We start from the raw sequence: 16,446 nt of genomic DNA, 5'->3' as shown, positions 1-16,446 counted from the left end.
TTAATGCTTAAGAAGAGTATACATGTGAACAAAAACATTTTTCACCCTGATTATATCTGGATAATTTCTTAGCTTGAAAATTAAGTACAAAATCTAACAAAAAAATATGCGTGGACTCATATTCCACCGACGCAAGACATAAATTATTATTAATTATTCGTCACTAATAGAGACACTCCTTTTATTATTTCTATCATGATTTCCAATAACAATCAAATTCCACTACCAATCCCGATATATTGAGTCTATTTTTACCTTCATTGGTCGTTTCTCCCGTGTGTATGATGCGTGGATGTCATCAATCAGTGACGTAATGTTTCCCCCCATATCGCCTCTGTCATCAAGAATCCCAGTGGCATTTGTCGTGATGGCGTTCGTGACTCAGTATGATTCCTACCAAGCAATTCCATTTGACCGGAAATCGATGCAAGATGACAGCGTTGCGCGCAACGTCGTAATCTCCATACGATTGGACATGCAAGTCGATATACGGCGCATGATCGCCGTAGATTTGTTGCATGCGTGCCGTAGCCTTTACCTGCGTTCTGTATAGGATACTGAGCTGTGGGCATGCAGACGTATGATGAAATGTCTATGTTTTGTTCAGGAGGCAGTTAGCGTGCAATCCAATACCGCAACTGCAAGGTTTTCTCAGACTTGTAATGCGTTCCGGATGACTGAATGCAGTTATTCATGTCTTGAAATCGTGATTGAGTGCAGTTTGTTTTCACTCGATTTATTCGTGTCACCATGATTCCATGCATTCAAAACGGCTATTTGAATCCTATTTTATGTCAATTGCATACACATGGAGCAAATAATTTATTGAAAATGAAAAAAGTGCGTAATACGTCTGAAACCAATCTATCTACGTCTGATATCTTGATTTATTTTACATTTTCTTTCTTAAAGCCCATATCAGGCGATCGGATCTGCACAGTGAGCGTGATTCTGCCCAGCCGCACTCCGACCGACCTGATCGTCAATACAAGCTCGACCTGCCCGATGACAGAGATTTTTTTCTGGTCGCCGTCACAGGCCCGATGACTCTTTTTTTTACGTCACACGAAGCCTATCACTAATTCATTATTCCCGGTCGGTCGGATCTGCACAGTGAGCGTGATTCTGCCCAGCCGCACTCCGACCGACCTGATCGTCAATACAAGCTCGACCTGCCCGATGACAGAGACTTTTTTCTGGTCGCCGTCACAGGCCCGATGACTCTTTTTTTTACGTCACACGAAGCCTATCACTAATTCATTATTCCTGGGCGGTCGGTCCTCCTCCTGCTTATAATTCTCTCGATCTGGAGTCACGCGAGAGGAATCAGTTTGGATCCTAACCCTCACAATTGTCATCAACTAACGATAAAAAAAATTCACGACGTAGTCACGGGTGTCGATTGAAACTCGTGACATGGAAAAGTCTTTCTTGTCGACATTTTGCATTCAGTGATAAATTTTTGTCCGTGGTTTCTTTGATCGCCCTGTGACTCCGCCAAGAAAAATCTCTTCGGAAATCATTAGAAAGGAAATCGAACAATAGCGTTGAACACACGGGAGCTTTGATCAGTTCAAATAATCCATCCGTAATGGCCTACGAATAATCGGCCCAGTCCATCCACGAATAATCATCATAGACTATCCTCACGAATACGATAGAGAAGGGACGATTGGAAGATGGCATCTGCAATAATAGATGGTCCCGTAAGCAATTATCTTATTTCAGCTTTGTCTTCTACCCGAAAGAAAGGGTCTTTAATTGTGCGAACTCGTGTCAGTTTGTCACAACAGGCTGCTCATCAAGCTCTCTTCGTGAATGCTTTCAATATTGCATCCGTGAATGCTTTCAATATTGCATGTTACTAATCAATTTCCCCCATAAAAAAGGATAAATTCGTCCAAAGTGTCGCAAGCTGTCTGCAACTTATTGTTCCAGTTAGCCATATGTGAATAGGCCGTTTTGCTTATATTGTAGTAAAAATTCAAATTTACAGTGTTTCAAATTTGTCTTCGTTCAATATCAATCATGGGTATATTTATTTTTAAGGAGATTTTAGTTTTAAATTTTGAGTGAATTTAAGAGGGATTTCTCAAAATTCATACTCGCTATTGTTTAAATAAAGGAAAATTCCACGAGATGAGCTACGTTAAAAAAATGGCTATAGCCATGGGAAACGAAAATTTTGCAGGTCATTTAACCCTTATATATGTGTTAAACGTTTCGTATATATCGGATGTTAATATATGTATAATTAAAATAATACTACTTTTTTAGTGGTAATTTTGACACACAAAGGCCAACTTTTTATTTAATATAATAATTTTTATTTTCATATCTTAGACGTAAATAATAGTAACATGGTGCGCGTGCAGAGCTTACATATCTCGTTATCATCAATAATGTGGGTAATTTGAAGCACTGCGTTCCGATCTGCTACCACCCACAATCTCTGTTTGAATTCCGATTCAGCTACTCTTGATGATTTATTCAGCATGGCATTGCGAAATATTTTTATTTGATTGGTTTCGAGATAATATCCCGAGTTTATGTTGGTTGCTGTTGTCATCTTCATGAATATTAACGATTCTCTGATCATTAAGAAGAATCGTATTGATGGTCGCTTCCCGGCATGAATGTGTTCTTCTATGAGGGAGAGGCATTTTCAGCCTCATTGATTTGTCTCAGGTTTAATTGCTTCATTTATCTGACAAATTGCGATCGAATTCCTAAGGAGCTTTGCAACGAGCCCTCGATTATCGTTTGCTTGATCGTTATCAGCTGCATACTGGCCAGAAATGTGAGCGATGCCGATGAATGATCTCTTCTCTGACGCGACTGCGTAACTCACTCGCTTCTACCAACACACTTGCAACGATTATCCAGCACTCTAAACTGTTGAAAAGTAATTATTATTAACGTGCTGGAATCTCTAATGTTTTGAAATAAATCAGCTATTTAAGAAATTGTAAAAACGGTAATTTATGTGTTGTCAAATAATTTGAATAATCTTCCTTTTCGTTCGATCCCTTCTTAATTTCCCATTCCGGTTTGCTTAAATATTTTCCAAGTAAAAAAACTAACTCAATTGAAACCTAAATATTGAGTTTTACTTGAAACGAACCGTGCATAAAAAACTAAAATTTTGCCTGAATTATATCGTGGCATAATATTATTGGAATAAATTTATATTTTCAGTGACAAAGGGTCACAACAAATTCTAATCTAATCGAAGTTGAATTTAGTAATATTCACACAAAAATTTTGCTCAGGAATTCGAAATTACTTCTGTTATGCGACCAACTGGCTTTGAAATATTCACGCAAACGTTCTACTCAGAGCAAGCTTTGGCTCATCGCGAACATCGTGTTCGTATTGTGAGCACATTATTTGTATAGATTGACTCAGAAAAGACTTGATATTCTCACTACTTGTTGGGCCAATGCCGGCATGGTGAAGACTGATGCATCTCTCGCTATTGACACAAGAGTCTAAACTGTTGTAACAAATGTCCCCTTAAAAACTTATTTACAAACTTGTTTGATGAAAACTAGACCTGAATTTTGGAAAAATTGTTAGTTTCGTTTACAATTCATTCATCATTAATGAATAATTTGTTAATCAGACCGTAGTAAATTTAATCTTTTGATTTCAGCCAGCAACAGACCTACTTTACATTGGTATTTGATGAGGTTGATGGTTGATAATTATAGACAATACAGATAATTCAGTGTTTGAGTTTTAAACTTTCTTTTTCCTTTAAAATTAAATTTTTAATTGAGTGCTTAAGATAAAAAAATATAACTCAGTTCTCACTGCAGTGAGTGACAGAGAGCGCATTTTCTCGTCGACGAAAACTTGAGGTCACTGACAGACGGACGGACAGACAGACAGACAGACGGACGGACGGACATGGCGAGTACAATAGTGCATTTTTTCCATAAATGAGAAAATGCGCTAAAAAACTATTTATGAAGTTTTTCAAGAAACTTCATAGATCTTGGGTGTGACAAAAAAATCAAAGATATAATCGACGATGCCGTGGCATTCTTAACACCGTCAGTAATTACGCTAGAAATATGTCATTTTCTCCACAAAATATGATGTAAAACATTAGGTGTAATTACTGGCTGCAGAAGCACTATTTATGAATCGAGGTCGGCCGTTGAAAAAATAATAATGAAAATCATGTTACCGTCGGGCGTGAGCACCAATGAAATGTTGCTCTTACATTGAACTATTTATGAGAATATTGAGGAAGTATTCATCATGAAATCTTCGTTTGAGCAAGTCATCATCTATAATATGGCCCGAAATACCTTTGAACTTATTAGTTGAACGACAGAATTTATTATTTAACCTCGCCTGAGCCTGTTAGCTAGCAGTTCATTTATTTACGGCAGTACCCGGCCAGCATGGCCCTGGGGCATCCAAAATATTTTCAATCAGGTATTGGGTTGATTTAAATTTCTTATATAGAATTCTGTTTGAAGTTTAAACGTGCGATAACCGTGTTTTCGAAAGTATTGAACCCCGTGTTCGCAAACGTTTGGAAACTGTGTTCTCTAACGTCTGGAAACCGTGTTCTCGAACGTCTAGAAACCGTGTTGACAAACGTTTGGAAACCGCGTTCTCGAACGTCTAGAAACCGTGTTCTCGAACGTCTAGAAACCGTGTTCTGGAACGTCTAGAAACCGGTTTGATAAGCGTTAGGAAACTGTGTTCTCGAATGCCTGGAAACCGTGTTCGCAAACAATGTTCAGCTGGAGAAATTGGGCCTTCGAATCCATTACATATAACTCATGTTGGCGGCATGAAGCAACGATCGCTCACTTGGAAGCTTGCCACGCTGCCCCATTGACTCCTTATAAAGGCAATGCCAACCTTGAAAAGTTTGCTCAAACAAAACTACGTTGGATGAATATTGCCCTGACGCCTACGTCGGGTCATTTGGCATCGAGTGCAACACTGCATTAATGAATGTGTTTGAACGCTCCTTATAGAACACTGCGGCTATTCATCTATATAAAATTCTATATATTTCATTCGTTGTGTTATATGAAAAACGCAAAAAATAGTATAATTTTATGGTTATCATTTTTTTTCTAATTTAGCGTCGTTTGCATGATGCAACAAGTTTTCTTTAAACATTATCAACTGAAGTGCGAATGGTCAATATAAATTTTCACATAGATTTCGATTTTAGACTTTCTACATAACCGTTAAGTCATTAAACTCGTGTTTCAAGATTCATCCTAATTAAGTCGTTGCAGAAAATTTGTCCTAAATCTTGAAGGAAATGTAATTATTTAGTTAATTACAAGTTATTTCAATGCAATGACTCGTCCACCTTTTTTATGAGTAAAACTATCATTATCCTATTGAAATAATTACTGATGAAAAATAACTCAGTTTTGAGGAGCCCAAATTGTGATATGTACAACGTACAAATTTTGTTCCCATGAAATTGAACGAGATAATCATTTAACTTTAAATTATTTTTTTAATTTTCAGAAATGGCCGAGATCTCCTAGGTCTCACTCCGAGGCCTTTCGACAGCCTGCTGGCCGAGAGGACCAAAGTAGAATTCGAAATGAAAATCCCACCTTCTGACTTCGGTGAGTAGTCAATTTCTTTAAACTAATTTAGTGAAGTCTCCTGTGATATCTCATCTGATGTTACAGAATCCAACAAATTCCAAAATCGAAAAAAAATGTAGTAGTGCAGCTAGTGCCTGTGTTGACATACAGTCTGTTACATTTATTGTTTCGACAGCATTCATTTTTTACGTAACTGGTAAAGTAAAATGAAACAAATACGGTGTCAGGACTGATGAAAAAAATCATGATATCGATTGATATTAGAGTTTAATTAATTCTTAATATATACATTTATTTTGGTACTAGAAGTTTGGTGCAGTTTAATTTGTGAAATTTTTAATGGGAATATTTCCCGGTTTATTGCAGGTCACCCACAGCTCGGATCACACCCCCTCCACCAGCCTCTCCGGCCCTCCATTCACCCCCACCACTTGGGGAACTCCCTTGCACCTCCATCCCTCATTTCCCCTCTCCAGCCTCTTGCTCCACATCCTCCCCCCTCCACTGCACATCTCCACCACCTCCTTGGAGAAGAGTGGAGGCGGTCCTTTGAACGTAACTCCATGGAGCGACATTCCATCAACTCCGGTCAGTCAAGGACTCGTGTTATATTGCATTAAGAAACTTTATTACAAAATTTTGAGAAACGCAATAATCGTAAAATAGTTTCAAAGGGCAATAATTGTAACAATTAATAAAGTTGAAATAAAAATTTGTTAAAATTAAAAAAAAATATAACCAGAGTAATAAAAAAAACATTATAACGATAAGTTTATAGAGCAATAATTGGGACAACAGTTTGAAAAAAGCAAAAATATTAATTATAGCTTAAAGAATCAATAAAAAATTAGGTTAAAACAACGGTTGATACCATAGCTTGAAATTATTGTATTTTTTATGGCGATTGCATAGACAATGTGCGTAAATTGGACAGAATGCCTTGTCTGTTGAGAAAAGTTTTCAACAAAGAATAAGATAAGAGCTGAGAACGTAATGTATTCAATTTCTCATATTTTCAAACGACAGCAGGTATTATAGAAAGTATAAATAACGAGGACTATTCTATTAATGATTTAATTTTCATATAAATGAAAGTTTTGATTAAAGATGAGAATTTTTAAAGAAACCCTAGCTGCTTCACATATCTGGGTTGAGGCCGTCATTCCAAGCCTTTAGTTAACAATCGTCTTCGTAATATCTTTAAGATTGACGTATTAAAATTGAACCAATATATATGGAATTTTGGTATATGTTTACTGTCTAATTTTAATAATTGTTCATTAATTAATTTTCCTTTATTTTTAGTGTTACAAAGTGTTTTATTGAGATGACACTGAATTAAAGTCCTTCTTATTTCTCACTTCTATGGTTGGAAAATAGGTAAATGGCCTAAAAGGTCTAACCAAGAGAGTAGGTCTAACCTAAATACATAACCTAAAATTTATTCTATTTCTTCCGAAATAATGTTATTACACAAAATGGTTTCTACTGGACGGTAGACTTCCCAGAGAAACCATACTGGACATTCTAAGTACATACACGAAAATTAATTCATTTTTTTCTAAAATAATGTTATTGCACAAATGGTTTCTACTGGACGATTGACTTCCCGAGAAACTCGACTGGATATTCAAAATACACACACTAGAATTTATTCATTTTCATATGAAATAATGTTATTGCACCGATTAGTTTCTGCTGGACGATTGACTTCCCCGAGAAACTCGACTGAATATTCTGAATACATACGCAATAATTAATTCATTTTCTTCTGAAACAATGTTATAATGTTATAGCACAAAATGGTTTCTACTAGACGGTAGACTTCCCAGAGTAACTCGACTGAATAATCTGAATACATGCGCAGAAATTAATTCATTTTCTACTGATGACGTAAAGGAAAGTGTGGTTGATTGCAGCAGGCCAGATGTCCCCCGACAGCGGGGGTGTCATGGGACTCCCCGCCTCTGGGGATCGCAATGACTCCAGAGAGTCCCCACTTGGAGACTCCCTCATGAAGAGTCCCTCATCTTCGCTCCCTAACGGATTCCCTTCAGAGAGCAAGAGTCCTTTCCAGTGCCACGATGACCGGTCCTTCAAGGATGAATTTCCTCCTCATTTAGGATTCAAATTCGAAGACAGAATCACCGGAGAATCTCTAATTCCGAAGGGCGATCCAATGGAGGCTCGATTACAGGAAATTCTAAGGTGAATAATGGAGCTTTCTAGTATTTATCGTAGTTATTATAACATTAATGTCATCTTTTAATGATTTATAGTGGTTATTATAACAGTGCATATTACCAGGCAATGCATCCACTTATGATGGATATTCCTTTCATAAATTAACAAGTCAATAAATTTTAAATTTGTGCCTATGCATGTTCCATGAGAACCATTAATGTAATTTATAGGTTAGCTTGACATTGTTTAATTTTCACCACCGTTGTATTTTCCTCGTAAATTCTGACGCATGCGCGTATTGTTAACGCGCAGATCCTACAGCGTCTGCGATGTTCGTTTTTCTAGGCTCTATATAATAGCCTTGGTATCGCATTAGCAATTGTCGATGGCGTTACCGTGGAAAAATCGATACCTCGCGTGAATATCGCATATTTTTTCGAGTCCAAGTAATAATTGTAAAATATCCATGTCCTCTGCAGTGATGTAAGTCTTGATGTAAGTCTTGATGTAAGTCTTGATGTATAGGAGGGTCGTGAGACCACACGTATTAATGGACATACCATTAGATGAGAGGATACCTAATCCTCCCTTCATTATTGGAGCACATCGGGATTATCATCCCATGCTCTCGTACTGAGGGCGGCTGCCGTGTTAATAATTATGATATGTCCCTATCAAGTGTATGCCTATGGCGTGGCATGTTAACTGTAATGGCAACATCATGTTCAAGATGCCTAATTATTTTGATCAATTCATTGTCGTTGCCGACCCAGAATATGGCTGACGAATGTCTTTAAATTATACCGTGAGCGAACGAGAAGTGCATTCGTATATTCATAGAAAATATGTTGAAGTAGGCTTAATTATTCAATCTTGAGAAGCCTGGTTTAAATAAATTATAACCTGATTCATTCCATAATACTTGTTTTCAATTCAATAAAAAGTAGAAGCCAGGAAAAATATTAGAACATTTGTGAAATTTGTTTTTTACTGAAATTCGAGTCTTAAGAAAATGTGGCTGACTAGAAAAATTAGAGATCTTTGAAATCTATACTGGCTTCTCGCAATTTTTGTTAATGAAGATATTTTCTATTTTTTGCCCAGGTTTAATATGGACAAATATTGCCATCAAAGTCTGGACACTCTGCAGCTGTCTCGTCGCATCCGTGAACTCTTATCCATACACAACATCGGTCAAAGGCTCTTCGCCAAATACGTCCTAGGGCTGTCTCAGGTAAGCATTGCATACGAGGCCATTTCCGATCCTAAGTTACGCATAAAATAGATTTAATTAATTTCGATGTTTTTCGGGCAATTAATAGTGATATTAATTTATTAATTATATTATTATTAATAATAATATAATTAATAATATATATAATTATATTTATTATTAATAGTAATATTAATTATTAATTACAATTAATAATTTTCAGCGCAAAATGCTATATATAGTTATTATATTACAAAGTGTTCAAGTGATACCAAAATTACTTTTTAGATTCCCGTGCGCAAGTGATGTGGTTCTTAAAAAATTTGGCTTTAATAATTTAATTAAGAATGAAGTGTTCTACGCCATTTCAGATCTGCTGTCATTTTAATACATCCGACCAGCAATATTTGCTGATGTGTTGTTGATTGAAAGTCATCCTTTAATCTATCATTTACTTTCACAAATTTGTAAAATTACAACAATTTTCGGAAAATGGTAATAATTATATATTGAATCAGAAATTACGCAGCTTTTAAACCTAAAAGCAATTTCAAACATATTTTCACCAAATTTCTAATTTTAGAAATAACCTTTTTATAGGGTACATTTCTCTACCTATATCTGCTGCTACTAAAAAATATGAAGTTAATTCATAAATGAATTTATGAATGGTTTAGTATTGTTCTCATAATAAATTAATTTTTTCGGGGGTTTCTCTGTTTCTCCCCACAGGGATCAATCTCAGGTTATTAGTTATTTTTTCAGTGGTTTCTCCTCCCAAAGTACAGTCTCAGAATATAAGTTATTTTTGTCAGGGGTTTCTCTATTTCTCACCACAGGGTACAGTCGCGGATTGTGAGTTATTTTTGTCAGGGATTTCTCTGTTTCTCAACACAGGGTACAGTCGCGGATTGTAAGTTATTTTTGTCAGGGGTTTCTCTGTTTCTCCCCACAGGGAACAGTCTCAGGTTATAAGTTATTTTTTCAGTGGTTTCTCCCCACAAAGTGCAGTCTCAGATTATAAGTTAATTTTTGTCAGGGGTTTCTCTGTTTCACAACACAGGGTACAGCCGCAGATTATAAGTTATTTTTGTCAGAGTTTCTCTCTTTCTCCCCACAGGGTACAGTCACAGATTGTAAGTTATTTTTGTCAGGGGTTTCTCTGTTTCTCCCTACAGGGTACAGTCTCAGAGCTGCTGTCAAAGCCTAAGCTCTGGGACAAACTAACAGAAAAAGGACGCGACTCTTACCGTAAGATGCACGCGTGGGCGACCGATGATAACGCTGTCTTCCTTCTCAAGTCCCTCATTCCCAAAAGAGGTAAGTCGCTGCTTCCTGAAACTAGGAATAAACGTTGGATTCAGGTCAGGGAAACTGAAAATACGAATTTTTTATGCGTGTATGAACTTTTTATAAAATAATAAAATCCACTGCGTTTTTATGGTTCGAATTCCCGTGGTGAACATTTCTGCCATCACCTTTCATGTACAGGTGAATAATTTGTGCCTCTACGCTTGACTGTGTAATTCTAGCATCAATAGTTCTATGAATTTTTAACTTTGTTCGATATCGGCACATATTACCTTCTAATTCCGAAATGCTATCGATTGTTTGGTTATTCAGCGACGGTGAACCACCTAGTGTATGTGCTCGCTATATTGGCTGCATGGGTGGGCCGTGGAACTATAGCCGTCCAGTCCAGAATAATCATAAAAACTGTGGCGTGTGATTAGAGCTCTGCCTTAAAAGTCAATCATCTTTAAAATAACAAGCGACTTCGCCACGGTATCTGACTGGGAGAATTGAAAATGAAACGACCAGTTATAGCCGATGTTTACAGGAGATTAGGTGCCGGACTGCTCCTATTTAGAGATGCGTTTCAAACAGACAAAGAGCTCCACTTGTGGATAATTAACGTATTTTTTTTAGATATCGTAACAATTCTGCGGAGGGACAATTTTTGGGATTGAATATATTTTATGTCTATAGCTATAATTGATGAAATCCGTGTCTGGCTAGGCAGATATAAGTGATATGCAATTTAGATGTAATAATAAGGGGAGTGCATGTCAATTGAAATGTCCATTTCATTTCCATCAGTAGACTGCACAAGTTGCATTCGGCATTGTTCGTTTTAGGCGAAAAATATATTATGCGTTTCCTAATTATAGATTATCCACTTAATAATTACTGCTAGCTCTCTTAAGAAATGACAGGTATTACTATACTTCTATTGGAACATCCATCCATACGTTGTTTTAATCACCATGCATAGACTGTAAGTTAATCGGGCCCCTATATTTGAAGGGCTAAAGCAATACGACGAATATTTTCACCGCACAACGTATATCCACTCACTCATAAAACCATTACGATGATTGTTTTCGGTTGTGCGTTCATGCCTCATCAATATGGTTCTCTTAATAACCAACTCTGCTTGGTCACGGAAACGTCATATTTCGAGGAGACGGCAAGTCACCAACCTCAATGTATGTGTTTATTCAATATTCGTGGGTTATCTTGATTACTTAATGTTATGGTGGATTGAAAGTGAGGATCGCCTCTCTTGAAATCATCTTGAATTACCAGCTGCGCACGACTGATCGAATCGATGCTGCATCGCCTCGGCTCTGAGATTATAAAACGTGCTTGCCGGATTTCATCCCAGAGATGAACGCAAACTTTCCGATTCTGACAGAAATTAATTGATGTCTTTCCAACCGACTGAGTGGGAATTTTCAGTGAAAAATCTTTCATAATAAAGTTGGCTATCGTAATAACCGTATCAGTGGGTTAACTATTTACTCATTTAGCCTACTGAGAAAGAATTTTCAGCGAAAAATCTTTCTTTATAAAGTTGGCTATCGTAATAACCGTAACAGTGGGTTAACTATTTACTCATTTAGCCGACTGAGTAAGAATTTTCAACGAAAAATCTTTCATAATAAAGTTGGCTATCGTAATAACCGTATTAGTGGGTTAACTATTTACTCATTTAGCCTACTGAGTAAGAATTTTCAACGAAAAATCTTTCATAATAAAGTTGGCTATCGTAATAACCGTATCAGTGGGTTAACTATTTACTCATTTAGCCTACTGAGTAAGAATTTTCAAAGAAAAATCTTTTATAATAAAGTTGGCTATCGTAATAAGTAATAACCATATCAAAGGGTTAACTATTTGCTTATTTAGTTATAGTTATTAAGTTACTTTTCGAGTTATTCGGTCGTTTTTGGTATAAAATTAGCAACTGATGCTAATCAACCGGATCAGTTTTTCTGCAGCTCATTGCCGTCCTCGAGTTTCGAATCACTAATCACTGGGCAAGCTTCGCAAACCATGGAAAAATAAACTCAGTAATTTTAATTTAATAATAAGCCAATACTGATATAACGTAATAACGTTAGACAGATTCAATAGTGTGGATAGAATAAGTGAGTAAATTAAAGCATATTACGAGGCGCCTGTGTAATATAAACAACAAAATTTTTTAGTCACACGGTGTTCACGAAAGCGTGATTCCTACAAGTGGTGATTAGATCAAACTGCCGTCTGAGATGGTCTGAAGTTTATGAAATAAGTGTAGGGTGTAGGCCATCACAATAATTATCGAAACGGGTTCCCTGTTAACGTCTTTTTTTAATTTCGACGGCTGCATCCTAAACATGAGCAAGACATTAAATAGCTTTATTGTTTTTGGGTGATTGAAAAATTTTATGAAGCATTGAATTTTTCTAATACTCATATCTATATAATGTAACTTATTTTCCATATATAATTCAAGTTTGTCTTATCTTGCCTAAAAATAGGTATATTAATTAATCCAATTGGTTATTGGTGAAAATATATTCCATTAATCAATAGAAAGCGTTGTGCAATCCTTCACCCTCCTCTATCGTTACAATCTGAAATAATATATGAAATGAACCTCCCATCTTTAATATTCGTTTAGGTTCTCTTACCTATGTCCAGCATGTTGTACATTAGCACATTAAACCATGCAAGATGAACTTAGGCATTCATACGGACATGCGTTGTCTGCATGTTAGTTCTAACTAACCTCGCAACAGGTCATGTAGTCATTCTGTTCAAGCCCCAAATTATCAACGATTGAAAACTATTTCGCTTGAATACTTGAGTTCAACAGGTAAGGATTCTCCTCCTGGATTTATTCATTTAAGACTCTGACATGGGTACTTGGACGGCTTGATTTGAACGGCCGCTTCAACTCCTCCCTCCTCAAACATGAGTTCATTTGCATGTGCCGAAAAATATACCGGAACATTGGCGGCTGAATTTAACTTCAAGCCCGTCGTGAAATTCGTTATGAATAGCTTGGCGACGAGATGCTGAAAACTTTATTCCGGAATGTTTGTTTTTGTTAATTTTATAGATTGTTGGGCATCCGGAATTGTAGTTTTTCATAATCTCCTTTAAAATTTTTTACAGATTGTTGGGTATCCGGAATTGCAGTTTTTCATAATCTCCTAAAAACATTTTTACAGATTAATAGCTTTCCGTAAATATAGTCATGCAGAATATACGAGAAAGTTTATTATTCACTATCGGGTATTAATCGACATATTTTCAATGAAAGTATGTTAAATTTGCCTAGCATTTTTTTCTTTCGGATTCTTATTTAATTTGCTATTAAAGCAAACCTATGATATAAATACTTCTAAATATTTAATAATTTTATACATTCACATTTTTAAAAGTTTCGTGAATTTAAATTTTAGATTTTTTTCAATACGGTTCTCGTCTAAATATAGTATATTAAATTTTATCGAATATGCAATTATTGCGCGCGTTTACTATAGAAGGGCTCTGTCATTTTTTTCTTGGACGGCTTGATTTGAACGGCCGCTTCAGCTCCTCCCTCCTCAAACACGAGTTCATTTGCATGTGCCGAAAAATATACCGGAACACTGGCGGCTGAATTTAACTTCAAGTCCGTCGTTAAATTCGTTATGAATAGATTGGCGACGAGATGATAAAAACTTTATTCCGGAATGTTCGTTTTTGTTAATTTTATAGATTGTTGGGCATCCGGAATTGTAGTTTTTCATAATCTCCCTTAAAATTTTTTACAGATTGTAGGAATTGTAGTTTTTCATAATCTCCCTTAGAATTTTTTACAGATTGTTGGGTATCCGGAATTGCAGTTTTTCATAATCTCCTAAAAACATTTTTACAGATTATTAGCCCTCCGTAAATATAGTCATGAAGAATATACGAGAAAGTTTGTTATTCATTATCGGGCATTAATCGACATATTTTCAACGAAAGTATGTTCAATTTGCCTAACATATCTTTCCTTTAAATTCTTTGTTAATTTGCTATTAAAGCAAACCTACGATATGAATACTTCTAAATATTTAAGAATTTTATACATTCACATTTTTAAAAGTTTCGTGAATTTAATTTTTAGATTTTTTTCAATACGGTTTTCGTCAAAATATAAATTATTAAATTTTATCGAAGTATGCAATTGTTGTGCGCGTTTACTATAGAAGGGCTCTGTCATTTTTTTTAACTCTAATCTAGTGTTTTTTACCGGCAGTTAATAAAGAAAAGAGTAATTACTAATACCATAGAATAAAAACTTAACTAGAATACAAAACTCAAAATTGGCTTCTGACAATTTTGAGCTGCCATCTAAACATTTTCGATGTAAGTATTTCATTCTTAATGCAGGATTATCTCAATCTCTATTGTGGACTCCAGTCCCAAATAAAAAATTTAGCAGTCAAAAATTTACTCCAATCTCATAAATTTTGAAAGTGCGTCGTTGAGGACAATTTCTTCGTATCGGAAGACCATTTCAATTTGTACTTCATTTTTGGGCAATATTTTGTTATGTGGCTAAAGATGATCCGCGTCTCATGTCAAGATGATCTCCAATTTGGATCGTCAAAGTTTTACATGGTCGTTAAATTGAACAGCTCGGGTATAGGTCAGAAAACGAGCAAAAACTTTGCACTGTAATTACAACCTCATTACTAGGAATATGCAAATCCAAGGTCGTTGTTCTGTTGAGAGCTGTCAGGCCGCCAGCTATAATATCTTGACGAATAACTATCACTAGGAACAATGGCAACCGTTTTTTGACTGGTCGAGATGAGAATTAGATCGAGTTTTTCTAATATAATAATTGAAATATAATATTAATATATAATCATATGATATGAATGTAAAATTGAATATGAATATACGATGTACTTAGTGTATGAATATAAATACTTTTTGTTTGTTTGTTTTACACAGAAACGTCAACAACTTATCGAGATGTTATTTGTTACGTGATTGAAAATGAGATAATTATGAAAAGATAAGAAAACGAACGATTGGAACTATCATAACTTTATAATGAAAAAGTATGTGTGTCCTTCATTGTGTTTAAATTTTCACTAAAAATAAAACGACTCCTACACTATAATTTTGAACAATATCCATAAAATCTCGATAGTTTCGATAAATTCACAAATGTGTCATCGAAGCTTACCCGAATAGCGGTTACGTTCGTTTCAGTTATACATAAAATGTTTTGTGTATATTCAAAAATTTTTCGCTAAACAATAACACATAAGATCAACCTAAAATAAATTAGATTACCACAAAATTAAGTGTATGGAAATTATTCTCCAACAAAAACTGTCACTTATCAATTTTCATATCCATTGGAAATTTATTTTACGGCTAACCTACACATAAATCAAACGATTCATTATTATCGAGAAAATGATCATATATGTTTAACAAAGTCCACCCTTTGGAAAATTGCTAATGATGTAAATACAAATTTAATAATATTAACTCGCAGACGAAATTGCAGTCAAAAACGCAAACGCAGTCGCAGACGAAATTGCAGTCAAAAACGCAAACGCAGTCGAAGACGAAATTGCAGTCAAAAACGCAAACGCAGTCGCAGACGAAATTGCAGTCAAAAACGCAAACGCGGTCGCCAACGCAGTCGCGTGAGTGGTTCAGCATAGCGAAGCAGGTGCCCTAACGCCGCACTGAACGCTCACCATGATCACTTGTTCTAATCCTGTAAACTGACTTTAGTCTAGAAAATATCCGCTAAAATTCAGATTTTCTATGGCCTAACAGATTCGCTTATTACAACAATAAAAATTACCGACGTTAAATTCAATTAAATTAAATTTTTAACGTATTATCACAGCTTTGAATCTACTGAATATACGGTATGTGAATTAGTTTTGTAGAGTTTTGGTTCTTGAAATTTGCTGTTCATGATGTTATGTGGAGGAAATTCCCCTGTTATTAAGCAAAGACATCGTTAATATTCATTCAGTTCAGGTTTGAAGTACTCCACAACACACATGTGATCTAAACTGAAAGTCTTGTATAATGTTTAAGTCAGGCTGCTATTATTTCCAAATGCCCACCATTATTTGGCCGCAACACAACCGTATTGTCGGAAGG

At 35.7% G+C, this 16,446-nt stretch overlaps 1 protein-coding gene across 1 annotated transcript in view; it reads left to right on the top strand.

Moving 5' to 3' along the window:
- Positions 1 to 16,446, top strand: part of LOC108670978 (homeobox protein cut) — a 208,269-nt gene that overhangs the window by 73,325 nt on the left and 118,498 nt on the right. The window contains exons 6-10 of the mRNA XM_018158463.2: positions 5,515 to 5,618; positions 5,967 to 6,188; positions 7,520 to 7,808; positions 8,889 to 9,018; positions 10,176 to 10,317. Coding sequence (XP_018013952.2) covers positions 5,515 to 5,618; positions 5,967 to 6,188; positions 7,520 to 7,808; positions 8,889 to 9,018; positions 10,176 to 10,317 — 887 coding nt within the window. The remainder of the gene's footprint in view (positions 1 to 5,514; positions 5,619 to 5,966; positions 6,189 to 7,519; positions 7,809 to 8,888; positions 9,019 to 10,175; positions 10,318 to 16,446) is intronic.

This window comes from Hyalella azteca, unplaced genomic scaffold, assembly GCF_000764305.2.
Source record: "Hyalella azteca isolate HAZT.00-mixed unplaced genomic scaffold, Hazt_2.0.2 contig11122, whole genome shotgun sequence".
Lineage (NCBI taxonomy): Eukaryota > Metazoa > Arthropoda > Malacostraca > Amphipoda > Hyalellidae > Hyalella > Hyalella azteca.
Note: the sequence above shows the minus strand (reverse complement) of the source record. Positions and strands in the feature narration are given on the sequence as shown.